Source organism: Diadema setosum, chromosome 18 (genome assembly GCF_964275005.1).
Source record: "Diadema setosum chromosome 18, eeDiaSeto1, whole genome shotgun sequence".
In the NCBI taxonomy this organism is placed as follows: Eukaryota; Metazoa; Echinodermata; class Echinoidea; order Diadematoida; family Diadematidae; genus Diadema; species Diadema setosum.
This window is the reverse complement of record NC_092702.1, coordinates 32,280,377-32,298,341: the sequence shown is the minus strand read 5'-3', so window position 1 is coordinate 32,298,341 and position 17,965 is coordinate 32,280,377. Positions and strand designations below refer to the sequence as shown.

At 35.9% G+C, this 17,965-nt stretch overlaps 1 protein-coding gene across 1 annotated transcript; it reads left to right on the top strand.

Moving 5' to 3' along the window:
- Positions 1 to 9,419: 9,419 nt before the first annotated feature.
- Positions 9,420 to 17,223, top strand: LOC140241895 (uncharacterized). The gene is made up of 2 exons (XM_072321644.1): positions 9,420 to 10,551; positions 17,093 to 17,223. The coding sequence occupies exons 1-2, from the start codon at positions 9,420 to 9,422 to the stop codon at positions 17,221 to 17,223; spliced, it is 1,263 nt and encodes a 420-aa protein (XP_072177745.1).
- Positions 17,224 to 17,965: the final 742 nt, after the last annotated feature.

The window sequence follows — 17,965 nt, the reverse complement described above, 5'->3', positions numbered from 1 at the left end:
TGCGGTCCATCCGTCCATAAGTGATTTTGTGAGAGTCAGCGCAACTTAGAAATTGTTTGAGGTATCAAATTGAAATATGGCATATATGTTTATATGAGTGGACCAAGTTGTGCACTATTAACTTTTGGGCACACACAATCAAGGTAACAGGTCAAGATCAATCCTTTTAAAAATTTCACTCCCCCCCCCCCCCCACAATATCACTGCAATGCAGGAAGGTCTTTTCCATGAAACTTATTACCAGGTACAGATTCTCTAGGGGTGGTATTCTGAAACTCTTACTGAGTTTCTACCTTTAGAAGTTTCTTCTTAAGTCATAAAGTTATGCAGTGCCAGGAAAGACAGAATTGGTATTCTGGAATTTCTTCCTAGGAAATTTTTTAATGCAAATTGGATCATTCTTGTCCCTCTTCTTTAAGTCAACATAAAATGTTGTATCATAAGAAACCAACCAATGACAATTGTATGAATTATGATGTAGGGGTAATACACATATTGTGCATGCTTAAACTTTGTGCGCTGCATGTCCAATTTTTAATGACAAGCACCCATCATTGCACATGTAAGTAAGGAAAGCCAGTAGTGTACTGATCATAGTAATATTAACTAGAAATGTCGCTATGGCGACTGGTATGCCTCAGCCATAATGCATGATTCTCCCAATAAGTGTATAGTACAATGTCTTCACAATGTGTGATGACAGTTTCACATAGCTGGCAAAATACTGAAATGAAAGGTTTGTCAGAAATGTCTTGAATGTTCACTTTTCTTGAACTAGGTTCGCTATAATTGTCTAAGAGTGCAGGTACAATGTACATGTATTTGGGGAATTGAGGATTTTTATTCGACTTTTGACCGACCCTTATATAAAATTTATGCATCGAGTAGTTTTCAAGGTATGAAGAAAAAGTGTAATTACATTATAAAATAAATAATGAAATTTTGAGGAGTTGACCTTGACCTTTGACCCCAACTATTGACCCATGACCCCTAAATTCCCTAGATAATCCCTACCAGTCAGCGCATGCGTGTGTGCCAAGTTCCACGAAGATACATTGAACCATTTGTGAGAAAAGTGAAATTGTAACATTTTCACCTGACCTTTGACCTTTTGACCTTATGACATGAAACTCTGACTGGAGAATCTTTACCCAGTAGTATATACTAAGTTTCAAGAAAGTACCTTTGGGCATTGCATACATTGTAGATATGGGGGAAATAGCAACATTTATAGCATTTGACCTTGACCTTTTGACCTTTGACCTCTTGCCAATTTCACTAAAAAATACTAAACTAATTGCCCCATCATACTTCATCCTTGGACCAAGTTTGGTGAAAGCTTCATCTAGTTTTGAGTTATATCACAGAAACAGATAAATTTTAGGATTTGAACTTGAACTTTGACCTCTGTCTGATTTCACTCAAAAACTAATCAAGTAATTGTCCCATCCTATATTATCCTTGGACAAAGTTTGGTGAAATTTTCTTGATCCAATCTTGAGTTATTGCGTAAACAGATACAATTTCATGATTTGACCTTGACCTTTGACCTTGGCCTTCAGCCGATTTCACCCAAAATCTAATCAAGTAATTGCCTTATCATACTTTATACTTGGACCAAGTTTGGTAAAATTCCAGTCAATATTACTCAAGTTATCGAGTAAACGAATGCGGACGTACGTACGTACGTACAGACGTACGGACGGACGGACGGATTACCCGAAAACATAACGCCTCCGGCACCACTTTGTGGCGGAGGCATAAAAATGCAGATCACTGTCTTCTTATCCCATTGGTTTGTACAGAATGCCATCAACCACAAAATGGGAGGAGAATTTCACCAGTGAGGAAGGCATCGTTATTGAATCTTGTTGTGTCGCACAATCCCTTCATCTTCTTTTCCTATCTCTCAGCTTCAGAGCCTTTAGTCTCTGCTTTTCCTATCTCTCAGCTTCAGAGCCTTTAGTCTCTGAGCGGAGGAAGTATATCTGTAGGTCTAATTAATTTTAAATTCTTAAAGGAGACCAAAACCAAAGTATTAATTGGGATTGAGTGAAAGTAGTATTATTAGGAGAATGTATCATTTGAAGTTTGAGGAAAATCAGACAGTCAATTCAAAAGTTATGAATTTTTAAAGTTTCATTGCAGTCACTGCTGGAAAAGGAGACTACTACAGTTCATGACATCATTGTGGATTACAATTTAAGGAAAATATATGGAGAATTCCTCAAAATCTAACTTTTTTATCGAAAGTATGCATTCCACTGACATGCCACTGACACTAGGGGTAATATGCTAAGGGTAATATATTCCCTCTGCCTTCTGAAAGAGGTAAGCAAAGTGCTCTTTCATAATGCTAGAAAAGTGAAAATACGTTGTATGGTCATTGAATTTTCTTTATATTTTCTACAATACTGTTGTCCATAATGACGTCATGAACTGTAGTAGTCTCCTTGTCCAGCGATGACGGCACCAAAACTTTAAAAATTCATAACTTCTAAACAGAATGTCCAATTTTCCTCAAACTTTCTCTGATGAGTTCAACTAAATTGCTGCTCTTCACTCAATCCACATTTATATTTCGGTTTTGGTTTCTTTCAACTCGCAGTCTTTCCTGTTGAAAGTCTTTGCAACCTCATTCAAAGCATGTGCAAGAAGCAGAGGTGCTTCCACGACATGCTTTCATTCTAAACGGACGCACCAGGGCTTAGCTCCGACCACCCTATTGCTTTTACACACCCAACTTGCTACAGCACGTACAATGTTACCCCAGCGGCCTAATACCCGCCAAGCATCGGCTAAGCAATCGACTGGTCCCGTAGCGGGTGCAGCTGACAAATCCTCCTCTCCAAAGGGAGGTTCACCTACGAACGCAGACTTGCAGCGGGACATTGCAGACTTTTCCAGCAAAGTCTACACAAAACTGGAAACTCTGACTGAAGAAATTAAATCTATGAGCCGTCGCATGACTGACATAGAGGCCACTGTTGAAATGAACTCATCCAAGGTCGCTGAAGTTGAGAAGGAAATCCCAAAAGTACGTGCCTCCCTACAAGAAGAAATTGCTCAATTGAAGGAGAAACTGCTTCTAACGGAAATCTACTACAGGAAGCAAAATTTGTTGTTCTACGGTGTTGAGGAGCAAAGAGAGGAAAACATCTACACTACGCTTACTGATGTCTTCATACTCCTCGGCCTGGATGAAGAGAAGGCCAAAGGAATACAGCTAGTTAACGCCCACAGGCTTCCCCGCCGCAACCCACACGGAAACGCTGACGCCCACCACCCAGCCTCAAACCGCCCATCCCCCGCACCGATAATCGCTAAGTTCGTTCGGATGGCTGACCGGGATCTCATCCTCTCCACCTTTGAGAATCAAAAGCGACCGAGGAACACCCCTGAAGGAGACGGAACCAACCCGTCTCCCCCTTCCCGGATGACCGTCAGGACCGATCTCCCTCCCACGTTGAAAGCCCGGCGCGGCCACCTTGCTGAGGTGGCTTACAAGCTGCGAAAGGAAAAAAACTTGTCTACCAGAATTAAACTACTAGGAGTCAACATCGTCCTTCAGTGGAGAGAGAAAGGAACAACAGCATGGAAACCTTACCAAGACTGAACCCCTCATCACCTCAGGTGACCTAGCTTGTTTTTTGGTATTTTTTTTTTCTCAATGGTTCAGAAATAAGAAGTAAAATGAATTACAGCTACATATCAATGTGAAACTGAGGGGGTAAAATAGCAAACGTTGTTTCTTTTGCGTTTCTTATTGCTTTGGCACTTTCTTTATAAGCCTTTTTCCAATGTGTTTTCTATCCAAACTTTAAAATCCCTCGGTTTGAAATTATAATAACATGTAGAGGGAAAAACACCTTCAGTATATTGCACATTTCGGTATTGTAGTTTAATTTGTAATTATGACTTTAAATTTCTGTCATATTATAATGAAGTAATATGAGTGGTTTTCTTTTTTTCTATCTCACCGCAAACCATGAAGATATCGTACACAGAATGTTCGATTTTTATGACCTTTTTTCTTTTCTTTTCTTTCTGCTATATAAAAAATAAATATCAATTAACAAAATGGGGAAAAAACTAAACAGAATCAAAACGATCTTCAGTACTGGTACCAGGTACACATGCTCTCAACGCAAAATATAAGCAGAGCTTTACTTTTCCTGTACACCACGGCTGTGATTTTCACGTACAAGCTCATGTTAGCCGAACATACTGAACACTGGGTCAGAGTGAGGGATGTACAGTCTTATTTGTCGTTTTAAATCTGAACTTATTTGTCATCAATGACGACCCTATTCCACACTCTTGACAATCCCCGCGAAACGAATTTTTACTGGTGTACTATGCATTGCTTGTTACGTTATTACACCCAAGAAAATTTATAACGAAAGAAAAAATGGAATGCAATGTTTGATGTAGCAGAGAAATACTTCCACCTCAGATCGATTGGAGGCATGCATTCATTACACTCACTTTAGTGATTGTGGTACTGATGTTTATAATACCTCTTTTTATATATATAGTGTCCAATTTGCTTCATATGAGAAAGGTCTATCTGATGAGTAAAATTCTCATTTTTTCTACTAGTTTGCCTTTTTTTTTCTATCGGCAAACGTAAGATCCCATTTACTTCCGAACACGTTAAAAGTCATGCGTGAAAGTTCTCCCTCTATTGGGACGACCCATCACTCCTTGTAAAATGTGAATACTATACATTTTATTCTAAAATACAGCTCAACATCACAATTGTATTTGTCATTTATTTATTCTCTGTGAATTGTTATTTGAACTTCGAGCATGTATCACCCCATTTCTGAGTCTTGTATATCCCCTGTATCAATCAATAATCTTATCCCCACAGCTTATACCCACAGCTTAAAACATGTAGTCATAAATGTTCACACACTTCTAAAACAGACACAGGATGCTGTTTCTCTTCCACGCCACGGCTGCTTAATATCTTCTAGGCACACTGGCCGTATGGAGGGGTCAACTATTTCGATACCTTGACTTTCATCATGATTAAGAACTACCCAAGGCACATTCATGTTGACTAACAGAAAATAAAAAACTCAAACACATGAGCCTTGAAAGGAATGTATATTTGTTACTACAACAACAAATTTATAGCACCGAAATATTTCCAAGGTTAGATTGGTTTGTTCAAAGCATGCATTCACTACAGTAGTAATCTGACTTTAACGACTGCTTAGATATTTGCTTTTTGTGTTGTCTTATTTTTCGTAGTGAAATTCTGTCCAGTCGTTTTGAGAAAGGTTTGTCTGATAACTCTGGTCCTTTTTTTTTTTTTTCTCTTTCTATTTTTGTTGTCTTTTTCCTTTTGGCGAATGTAAGGTAGTCCTTCGCCTTCAAAAATGTAGAACCACATGCGTGAATCTTCTTCCTCTACTGGCATGACCTTCCATTCCTTTCTTTTCTTACTACGATACATTGCATTCAAAAGTACTTCTTAAAATCACAAATTATCTATTCATTTGTTGTGAATTGTTATTGATGAATTACGTTGAGCTTAATTTAACTACCTTCTGAATTTTGTATATCCTCTGTATCAACCGATGATCCAGATAATGTCTGTAGTATACCTATACTTTTGTATAAAAAACAAACAAAATAAACGTGAAACCCCTGTATTTGTTGTTCACACACGTCTAAAATATAGACAGTGCGTGGCTCCTTCTCCTCACCACGGTAAAGCTAATAGTCAATATTTTACATCGGTCTTCTGAGCTATTTTTGCTGTTCGTTCGGAAGGGTCAAATACCTTGACACCTGGACTTTCACGATCAATCTGTATTGGTTTTATAGTGACGAAGAACAAATGAAAGGCACAACTGCGTTAGCTGGCTAAGAAAAAAAATGATAATTAAAGAAAAAGAAATAACAACATTTGACGTTTTAGCGTCAAAAGGAATGTACGTTTGTCACCACCCTTCAGCAGCTAAATAAGGCTGCCATGCATGCAGGAATGTTCCATTTTATACCCCGTCTTGCCCGTTGGATTTAGTGGCGGGCATTATCCTTTGATAAATAAAGAGAGTTACATAATTTCTAATTGAAAATGGGCTGCTTTCAATTGTCAAATCCACCATCACTGCGGCCGGGTATGTCAAAACACATTCCAACCCGGAGCTCTTTGGTTGATAATTTTCCTTTTTCTTACAACTTATTGTTACTGAGCAAGAACATCTGAAGTCAACCAATTATGTCAGCTAAGCTTCCATACATTTTTCCTTGTTTTGATATTCAACCATGGAACTCAATTGTGTATTAGCCTCACCACATGTGGCCAATTACGTGCCTTGTGCATGCGTAAACCAAAGTCAGGGCGAGGTTTCCCCTCCACGCCTCTGCTATCTGACCTCTTCGTTGATCCACTGTGAATGTATAGAGATTCAATTCATAAATTATTATATTTAAAGAAATCACATTATATTGTAAAGATTTTGATGACCGGTAATGTGAAAAACCTAACGAGAAAAAAGGGAAATCAATTTCTGTCATCACTGTAGGGGTACACAGTTCAAATCGGCAAGGTATATGTTCATCCGCCACCAGCCTGCGAGCTGAATGGTGACAATTAGTACCTTATGTTTTCAAGTATTAATTGTAAAGCCAGAAATGTTCACCTGCCTGTTTCGCTCTAAGTTTCAAAACTTTTTTGAACCCATATCTCCAACTTTCTGAATGAAAGTTACTAATCAAATTTAAGTTTTCTGATAACTGGCAAACGGTTTTTACAAACCTCCATACTTCCTGTTATTGAACCTCGATTTTCTCAGTATAGTATCCCCTGCACTGCTTTGGCAGGCATTTATCCCATTTATCCCTGTACTTGCCCAACAAAATTATTTTGTTTTGCAAATCATCTTTGTGAAAGTCAGGTGTTCCCACTGACGTACGTAACATTCTTATTCTATGCATGTGTACTATCAGAATTTTGTAAGAATGTGTAATCGTTCACATGTTTAGTGTATAGACACTGAGCATGGCTAATCTTTCACACCACGGCCTACTTATATCTCTATATGTTAATCAAGCCACTGCAAGTGGCACCTGTGTTTGACGCGTGTTGAACGGGTTCCTGTTTGTACACCCTGATTTCCATTCAATATTTGTACAGTATTTTTTTTTCTTCGACGCGTCTTTTAATGGGTACATGGTTAAAAGTCTCGTATTTGATAGTCAATACAGAGATTGCAAGAAATGTACCTTCACTCCCCCTTTACTCCCCCTCCCCTCCCTAACTGGACAAGGGCCACGGTCCTTTGGTTTTTATATAAAGGAACTCTAAGTTTGTAATGAATTTGTATAATGAATTTGTGTCAACCAATGATTTTATTCAGTTATTTCTGCAACGTAACCATAATTATATATAAAAAACAAACAAATATGTAGTCTTTATAGTTGTCCACACACGTCTAACATATAGACACAGGGCGTGGCTCCCCTTCCTCACCACGGTAAAATTATATCCAATATTTTATATCGGTCTTTTGAGCCATCTTTCCTGTTCGTATGGAAGGGTCAAATACTTCGACACTTTGACTCTCATGATCAACTTGTATTGGTTTTATTGTGGCTATTAAGGATCATGTAAGGCACAATGGCGTTGGTTGAGCAAAAAAAAACAAAAACAAACAAATAAAGAAAAAAAATCATTTAACACATTAGCCACGAAAAGAATGTATGTTTGTCACTACCTTCCAGGAGCCCTACCATTCAGGAAGATTTTATCTACCCTGTTGGATTTATTGACGGGCATCGCCCTTTGACTCGTAAATAAGTTACGTAATCTTTGATTGAAAATGGTTGTCTTCGATTGCCAAGTCCACCATTACTGGGAATGGGAATGTCAAAGCACATTCCCATCCGGAGCTCTTTGGTTGACAGTTTTCCTTTTTCTTACAACTTATTGTTATTGAGCAAGAACATCTTAAGTCAACCAATTGTCAACTAAGCTTCCATACATTTTTCCTTTTTCGATATTCAACCATAAAACTCAATTGTACCTTGTAACATCACTACAAATATATGTGTTGTTAATTACGTGTCTTGTGCGTAAACCAATGTCAGGGCGAGGTTTCCCCTCCACACCTCTGCTATCTGACCTCCTTGTTGATCCACTGTGACTCCCAACGCTGAGTGTAATGAATGATAGAACCATGGCTTGTTTCAACCATTTTTATTTCCTATTACAGTGTATATACATTCATATGTATATATATATATATATATATTTTTTTTTTTTTGATGGCGGTTATCAAAAAAGTTTAACGGGAAAAAAAGAAAACCTTTTTCGGTCATCATTTTAGGGATACACGGTCCAATTTTGCAAGGTTATGCTCATCCACCACCTGGTCATTCTCAAGTATGGTGACAGTTTATAGTACCTCATTTTTTCACGTATTGATTGAAGCCAGACATTTCTACCCACATATTTCACTTCATAGTTTCAAAATGTTTTTGAACCCACAACTTTAAATTTTTAAAGAAAGTCACTAATCTCTTTTAATTTATAACTGGTAAATGGTTCTTTTAAACCTCCCACACTTTTTGGTATTGAACTCCGATTTTTTTTTATTATTATTATTTTTAGTACAGCACATCCCTCACCGCTTTGGCAGATATTTATCCTACTGTGAACTGTCCGAAAAAAAAAATCCCTTTGTTCTACGAATCACCTGTTGAAACTCCGAACCCATTGATAAGACGTCCGTATTATACATGTACAGTAAGCAGTTTCCATGAATGTATAATCGTTCACATGTTGTGTGTCGACACGAGGCGTGGCTGCTTTTTCGCGCCACGACCGACTGATCTCCAATGGTAATTAAGCCACTGCAAGTAGCACCTGCGTTTGACGCATGTTAAACGGGTTGCTATCAACACCCTGATTTCCATTCAGTATTTGTACTGTTTTTTTTTTCCTCTGATACGTGTGTTAATGGGTGCATGGTTAAAAGTCCCACATTCAATAGCCAATACAGATGTTGCAAGAAATGAACCTTTACTGTTTACTCCCCTTTACTCCCCTCCCCCCCCCCCCCCCCCCCTGTATACGGGAAAGTCTCCCTGAACTTTAACTGAGCAATTGTCACGGTCCTTGAATTCTCTGTCTGTACGTGTTTTAAAGCACAACACCTTTATACTGAGTGGTCCGGCTATCCCCTGGTGATCTGTTGTAATTGCGTACTAGTAATTATTGTAAGTGTGACCAAGATGGGTCTAATTGTACCAAATTTTGTATTGTATATTGAAACCCCACACACATTTGCACTTTGTACACACACCTGCACAGTAGTATGCACTTGCAAAATGCACATTAGCACCTATGCAGTTGTTGTCTCTCAAATCTCCGGTAATTTACATTTCTGTATTACAGAATGGCGTCACATATGAATACCCCCGATATTCCTGATGACGTTATGCCTGTGCGCGACAGTAAATATTACACACCCCTTGAATTCAATGATATTGTATCGTATAGTTCAGATAATATTTCACTTCTTCATATAAACTCTAGGAGTTTGAATAAAAATTTTGAATATTTGGAAAATCTTTTGCACTCTTTAAACAATTTTGAATTTTCTGTTATTGGAATAAGTGAAACTTGGTTACATCAAAACTCCCCAGATATCTTTAATTTACCCAATCATAAATTAGTTAGGGCTGATCGTCAAGGAAAAAGGGGTGGCGGTGTTGCGTTTTATATTGCGCAAAATTTACAGTTCAAAATCCGTTCTGAAATCACGTTAAGATATGCAGAAACGTTATTTATTGAAATTGAGAACCCACTCTCTAAAAATGTTATTATAGGTTTAATCTATCGACCTCCTGATCTGAATTGTGAATTATTTTGTGATGAATTGGATTTATATCTCCATAAGATAGGTAATGAAAGTAAACATGTTTTTATTTTTGGTGATTTCAACATTAACTTTTCGCCCACATCCGATAACAATAATTCCCTTAATTTTATGCATTTAATGTATTCATATGGGTTTATGTCAATTATCAATAAACCCACCAGGATAAATCCACACTCGTCAACTCAGATTGATAATATATTTTCGAATGTGTATAATAATACAATTATGGGGGGTATATTATGTTCTGAAGTTTCTGATCATTTACCAATATTTTCAATTTGTGAATGTAAAGTGGGTCGTAATAAATTACATGATAAAATATGGTATTATAAAGAGTCAAAACGTAATGTGGAATTATTGAAACAGAATTTATTTTTAGAGGAATGGACAGATATTTATAGTATTAACAATGTTAATTTGGCATATAAATGTTTTAATGATAAATTATTATATTATTATGAAAATAATATTCCTTTATGCAGAATAAAAATTAACCGAAATAAACCAAGAAATCCTTGGATTACAAAAGGTATTTTGAAATCCATAAAAACTCGTAATTTTTTGTATAAGTTACACATTCGTAACCCAACTGAATTTAATTTGAATATGTATAAAGTTTATCGAAATAAATTGACAAAATTGATTCGTTTATCCCGCAGATTATATTTTTCTGACAGAATGAAAAAGGTTTCTTCGAATATTAATGCAACATGGAAAATTATTAAAGAGGTCCTAGGTAAAAAGCCTGATTCTCCGCCAACGGATGATATCACATTAAACGGTATTAAAATAAATGATCCCAATATGTATGCTAATTCATTTAACTCATTTTTCGTTAATATCGGTCCGGAACTTGCTACTAAAATTAGCAATACTTCTGCTCATTTTACAGATTATCTTTTTGACCAAAATCAAGAGTCTATTTATCTTAATCCAACAAGTCCCAGTGAAATCATTAGTATCACTAAATCTTTAAATAGCTCTAAATCTTGTGGCTCTGATAAAATAAGTATGATGTTATTGAAAGAAATAGTTTATCCACTCGCAGAACCGTTAAGTTATATATTTAATCTTTCTTTATCACAAGGTATTTTCCCTGATCTGCTGAAAATAGCGAAAGTTAATCCTGTACATAAAAAAGATGATCCTCATGAAATTAGCAATTATCGTCCTATTTCTTTATTGCCTAGTATATCCAAAATCTTAGAAAAAATTGTTTATAATAGACTTCTTAAATTTATTAATAAGTATGATTTACTTATTCCCAATCAATATGGTTTCAGAAAAAATTATTCAACTGATTTAGCACTAACACAAATTTATGACAAAATTACGAGTGCTTTTGCAAACAAAGAACATGTTGCAGGTATATTTTGTGATTTGAGTAAAGCATTCGATACTCTTGATCATTCTATTTTACTCACGAAACTTAGTCATTATGGTATTCGAGGACAAGCACATTTATGGCTTAAAGATTATCTAACTAATAGAAGACAATATGTTATTTTTAATGGTTGTGAATCTGACCCCCTTTTAATTAAATGTGGTGTTCCTCAAGGCTCAATTCTAGGCCCATTATTATTCCTTCTTTATGTTAATGATATTATAAATACATCCTCTCTTCTCTCTTTTGTTCTATTTGCTGACGATACGAATATATTTTATTCCCATAAAGATCTTAAGATTTTAAATGACACTCTAAATATTGAAATTAGTAAAGTATCAAATTGGTTTAAGTCTAATAAACTTTCTTTGAATATAAAAAAGACTCATTTTATTCATTTCAAACTTCATTCTCATAATGAAGATACGTTGATACATATTAACATTGATGATATCCCATTAGAAAAGAAAATGAATTCAAAATTTCTAGGAGTATATATAGATGAAAGTTTGACTTGGAATGAGCATTTACATCATGTTACAACGTGTATTTCTAGAAATATAGGGATAATTTCCAAGCTGAAGTTCTTTCTTCCTCGTTCAACTTTATTTCTATTATATAATTCCTTAATTCTCCCATATATAAGTTATTGCAATGTTGTATGGGGTACTTGCGGCTCTACCAAAATAAATTCTATATTTAAATTACAAAAGAAAGTTATACGTATTTGTACAGGATCGCATTTTCTGGCTCATACTGATTCTTTATTTCATGAGCTTAAAACATTGAAGGTTTTTGATTTGAATATTATTCAAGTAGCAGTAATTATGTTCAAATATATACATCATCAACTTCCATCATCGTTTGATAACATGTTTAGGTTCAATACTTCTGTCCATTCGTACCCTACTCGTATATGTAGAAATTTCCACCTTTTGAATCCCAAATTATTAGTGACACATAAATCTATAAGATATTCGGGTCCGGATATTTGGAATAATCTCCCGGATAATATAAAGTCTTGTTCAAGTATTTATTCTTTGAAAGCTTCACTTAAACGATATTTGATACAATTATATTCTCCAAACCAATTGAGCTAACAAATATTTATAGTATAGATTGTCATCTTATTGTCAATCTCTATTTTCTTCCTTCAACTGCATCTTGCACTCTCACCTGCAACTGCACTGCACTCACCTGATCACCTTCCTCCAAGAGAGTTATGTCGTTGGATAGTCATTTTATGAGGCCTCCATCCATTTCAAGTTTAATCGCTTATGATGGTGGTCTCCTGCATTCAATTATCTCTGTTGTTTACTGAAAAATACTGTATATTTTATTTCACGTTTCTGTGTATCAACATTGCTCAATGCAATCACCTATGTGAATCTATTTATGTACTGTTATCGATTTATTTCACTGCACTTGTTATTCTTTGTCTTTGTACTTTTTGAAGTTTGCATTCAAATTGCATTTGATTGAATGCAGAAATAAAAGCAAACAAACAAACAAACAAACAAGGTGCCACAACGTTTTGCTTAGCGAATTCTTGCTATCTTGACAATGTACTTAGGACAGGACTGTGAGTGTGCCTTTTCTTATACTGTATAATCTTCCTTAGACATTCTAGGTACGGACTTCTTGTTACATAGTCAGAGAGATGCATATTTTCCTAGGATTCATCCTCATTTGCATATTTTCCTGTAGAAGTTTCTTCCTACAATCCGCTACATCTAAGAATAGGAAAAAGGTTTAGAGGAAACATAAAAGGAAGAAACTTAAGAAGATTTTCAGAATACCACTTCTAAAGGAAATCCCGACTAAGGAAGAAAAATCTTCCTTGAAAAAATTCAGAGTACCACCCATACTTTTGGGCCAGTAGGTCAAAGTTCCAAGGTCAAAAGGTCATGTGAAAAAGCAGAAATTTCACTTTTCCCCCATATCTTTGAAATGGCTCAAGTTACGTTCATGAAACCCGTTGGCACGTAGTATATAAAGCATGTACATCATGACGGTTATTCTCTTCCAATAAGGGAGTTTTGAGGTTGCAGGGTGAAAGGTCAAGGGTCAGAGGTCAGGCAAAAATAAAAAAAGCTGAGCACTATTTACTTCTGAAATTACATATTTTCCTCAAACTTTAAAAATTACTATATACAGCTACTGTACAAACTCTAATTAAATCAGATGAACAATAATACTGCACACCAATCCTGTAAGGAAATATCTGGGTCATGGAGTCAATGGTTTTAATGATTATTTTAAAATGTCCTCATTTTTCCCAATATTTTGTAAATTTTATGACCTAAAATATTGTCATGAAAATTGGATAGTACCAGTGATTATATCAAGAAAGATCTGGGCCATATAGGCCATGGGGTCAAAGGTCAAGTGAAAATGCTAAAATTCACGAATACTTGCTCTCTGAAACAAAGCTGTCCAAATGAAATCCAACTGAAGGAATGTAAACCGACTTACATGTAACACATTTGGGGGTTTTGTGCCATAAAATTGCCATAAAATTTAAACATGTCATTTCATTTTTATTTATTTTTTTTTTTTTACCATGGGTTTAGAGCACAATAAGGGTACGCACAGTCACAAAATTCACATACAGCATGCGTAGACATCAATAATCACACTGTCATTCGGAGTGTCAAGTGTTCACACAATCAATAATTTTCTCATAGTTATTGTTAATTACAGAAAATAAATTACCAAAAAGGCCAGAAAAAGCCATGTAATGCAAGCATCAAAATAAGCATTTTACAACATCACCATACATAAGTATGTAAAATCAAGTTCTGATGTCTGAATTTCAAGACTACCCCTTTGCTTGGTATTGAAGGGGCATTCCAGACGATTCTAAAAATTCACTAGTGGAACTTATTGTGGTCTTTGAGCAGACAAACCAATACCCTGAAAAATCTGAAAACAAATTACACTGAACAATGCTGATGACATATGAGCCTCACATATTTCAGAACTCAGTGTAATTCCATTGAAATACAGGTGTAGAATCTATGCACGCCTTCCTATTTTGTTCTTCATCCTTGAGCCCCAACTCATGAATTCCTATGGCGAGGTTGCTGTGCCATCATCCTTGTTCATTGCAATATATTATAAATTTTGAAAACATTCTTATTCCTCATCCCAATCACTAAAAGTTCTGAAATTCTGTACTCAGTACATGTTTTGTACTTGTTCAAATGTAAAAGTCTGAAAATCATCCGGAGGTCTTCTTGAATGTCCCCCCCCCCCCCCCCCATCCCTTGCATGCAATAAAAAAACAGTGCTCCTTTTTACTGGCCAGGAGAAAGTTATGAGGTCAGAAGTCATACCTATGTACAGGAGAGTAACCCTGGCTCATTTAGATGACCTTGCAACCTTTTGAACCCGTGTTGTACAGTTACACGCCTGGTGAAACAACTTAATTGCAGGCTTTTTCTGTAAGTACACATACTGAACACACATCGCATTGGGCTGATGCTAAACAGTAAGATCACAGTGCAGGGTGGCTCATTGGGTTGAAATTTGCCCAAAAAAGCTGTATGGTGTCTTCAAGGGGGCACATCAAAAACAGAGCCCAAAGGATATCACAGGATGAAAATCGATCAAAAGATACAAGGAGCAATGAAAGAGACGATAGCACACATTAGCAGAGTTGGAAGAAAAAAATGATAGAATACTATAAAGAAAACCAATGAATGACAGAGAGAAGAGAGAAAAAATTTGATGAGGATATGAAAGAAAACAAAGAATAACATTTGACAGGGAAGTAAAAGTGAGAAAATATGACAAGATAAAATGAAAAATAATGAGATACAGAGCAGGACTGTTACATTCTTTAGGATCTTTTTTTCAACAAGGCTAACAGAGTTAACACATTTCAATATCTCATAAACCACAACTGATAATTTGGTTTATAAAATATGTTGAATGTGTTCAGCCTCATGTTCTTTGGTAAAAGTTTAACCTAAAAACCAACTTTGATTTACGATTTTGAACAAGCTTTTAAAATAATTCAAATAAAATAATAAACAATAATAAACTAGAGATTGGTGCTCGGCGGGTCGCGCAGCCGAGCACATATATCCCCCAAACCCACAGCATCATACATCATCGCAATATATAGAGCTCACACAAATATTCCACAAATAAATACAGGTTATCATGGCAACAATGATCCTGTCCACATTTTGCCTCTGGGTACCAAATTTGATGACAATAATATGATGCAGCGGTGTAACTCTGCAGAATCTAAAGTATCCTCTGGTAGTACCTGTGAGGGAATACAATTATAGAGTAATCTGGATGCACTGTAAACCTAACCCTCTTCCAGTCTGCGATTTGGATGAATTTGGGATAAAAATGTATAATATTGCAATAGGTGACAACAGGTATCAATGCAGACAATTGCTTTTTTTTTTTTTTTTTTTGGTTTTGTAGTCCAGGCTAGAAGGCACCTAACCTTGTTTTTTGATATATACAATGTTTTTTAATGGTTTCTTGTCAATTCGAGGGTGCTGATTCCAAATCCGATTGATGCCACTCGCGTACCTTGAGCATTTTCGGCAAAATGCAAAAATCCAAAATGGCCGCCAAATATGCTAATTTGGCAGTGATAATCACATTCATGTGCATTCTGTGACCAATTATTCCACAAAATTTTGTACATTCCTGTTCCTATAGTTACTCCATGTGCATTTGCAAGAAAATTTTCATTTCATATAGTTTCATTTGGTATTTAAAGATCATTTTCAATTCAAAATGGCCGCCATTCCGATGCTCATGTATAATATGAATGGCAAAAAGTATGCATGGAAATATATACCAAATTTACTGTATTTCCAGTTCCGTACCTATGCTGTTATAAAATGTTGCATGTGCAATACTAATATGATGGGTGCCACTTCCAGTATAGGGGGCCGACATGCATTTTTATTCTTCTACATTCAAAAATTCAAAACGGTCGCCACTCTTATTCTCCTGTACAATATGAATAGCAAAAATATACGTGGAATAGAAAAGTGATTTGCTGTTTTTTCTGACATGCAGCTACATAGTTTGTTAAGATTTAGTGCTGATCATTATCTGAAGGATGTTCTAAACAGAAAGTTTTTCTTTTGTGTTGCAAAAGTCCCAATTTACCACATAAATTAGGATTTTCACTAGGAATTACGGATTGAGTTTCGAGCATTTAACAATCATAAACCTTGCGATGTTTAACACAATTTCAAATCTTTTATTTTGTTTCAACAAAGAATAGTATATACTAAGTGCATCAAACACCACGCAAAAAATCAATAATGTACCATCATATTCTACAAGCAGCTTGAATATAAAAGTGTAATACTAACAAAACATATTAAGAAGCCTAGATGCCTATCATTTGTCAAGTGTTAAAAAAGCAAAGCTTCTATGCATTCCCCTAAAACCATTATCAATAAGGTACAGAAAAATCATATACAGTACTGTAGAAATACATGATTGTGGACAAAAACATTAATGACAAAACTAACAACCCTTTACAATGTAGCTTTTTTTTTCCAGTTAGAAGTTGGGGGAGGGGGAGTCCTGAGGCAAGTTTTAAATGGATAATAACCTCCATCGCTTTGTTATGATATGATTTAGGATTAACGCCTTGATATTATCGAGCAAACTTGATTTTCTTCATATTTATTGTCTTTAAAGATCTCTTTAATTGGATATTTGGTAGCAGGTAACATCAGCCCCAAATTTGCAAGATTCTCAGGCTATCAGTCCTACAATTGCCTTAATTGCAACCACATCTGATTATGTTCAGTACTTCCTCAGGGGTCAGAGGGTGACAAACTTGTCAGACAAAACGTTTCCCCTTGTAAGGCAATTGCAGGATTGCAGGGGTCGCGGAACCGAGGGTTGGGCAGCAACAGAGGTGGGGGCAAGTATGTGTAAAACAAGCCCCTTGACTGAAATGGACCCATTACACGTACAACTTCTGCGTCATATTAACATTAGTGAATATTCCATGATTCCAAACTCATCATTGAAGGAAAGGTGTGAGCAAAGTACTCATCTCCAGACAGAAAATGAGTCCCTTTTACAGTGGCAGCATCATATGCGTCAATTCCATTACAATCTTTAGTGATTGCATTCCTAGAGAAAATACAAAATCATTATTGGATATTTCAAAATAGGACTACTGTGGTGTGATGGACTTTCTGTTTACTATAATAAAATATAAAAGATATAGTGGTACCACTAGCAATACTTTACCAAACTCTTTGTAATCCTCCAAACACACTTGTCCGTGCTGTTACATTTTAACCAGTCTTGAGCAAGTAGGGAAAATCATGCAAGCACAGAACCAGTGGTAAATCTTATCTACGATATACAGATAAGACAGAAGGTCATTTGTCACTCGTGTTTTCAAGCAAATCATATTCTGGGTTAACATGGCAAAATGTGAGGCTTTTTTTTTTTAATTTCAGAGATTTGACGAAAGGAAGTGAGGTGGTCCCTTTGTTCCACTTTCCCCTGCCTCATGTTCTTTCTCGGATGAGGGGGTTGAAAAGTTTGTGTAATATCGCTTTTAGATAATGCAACAGAACAGTTATTTCGAAATTTCATTTGTGTCATCATCTAAGATTTAGCCTTTTAAATCAATAAAAACAGTGAATATTATGATGTTGAACAT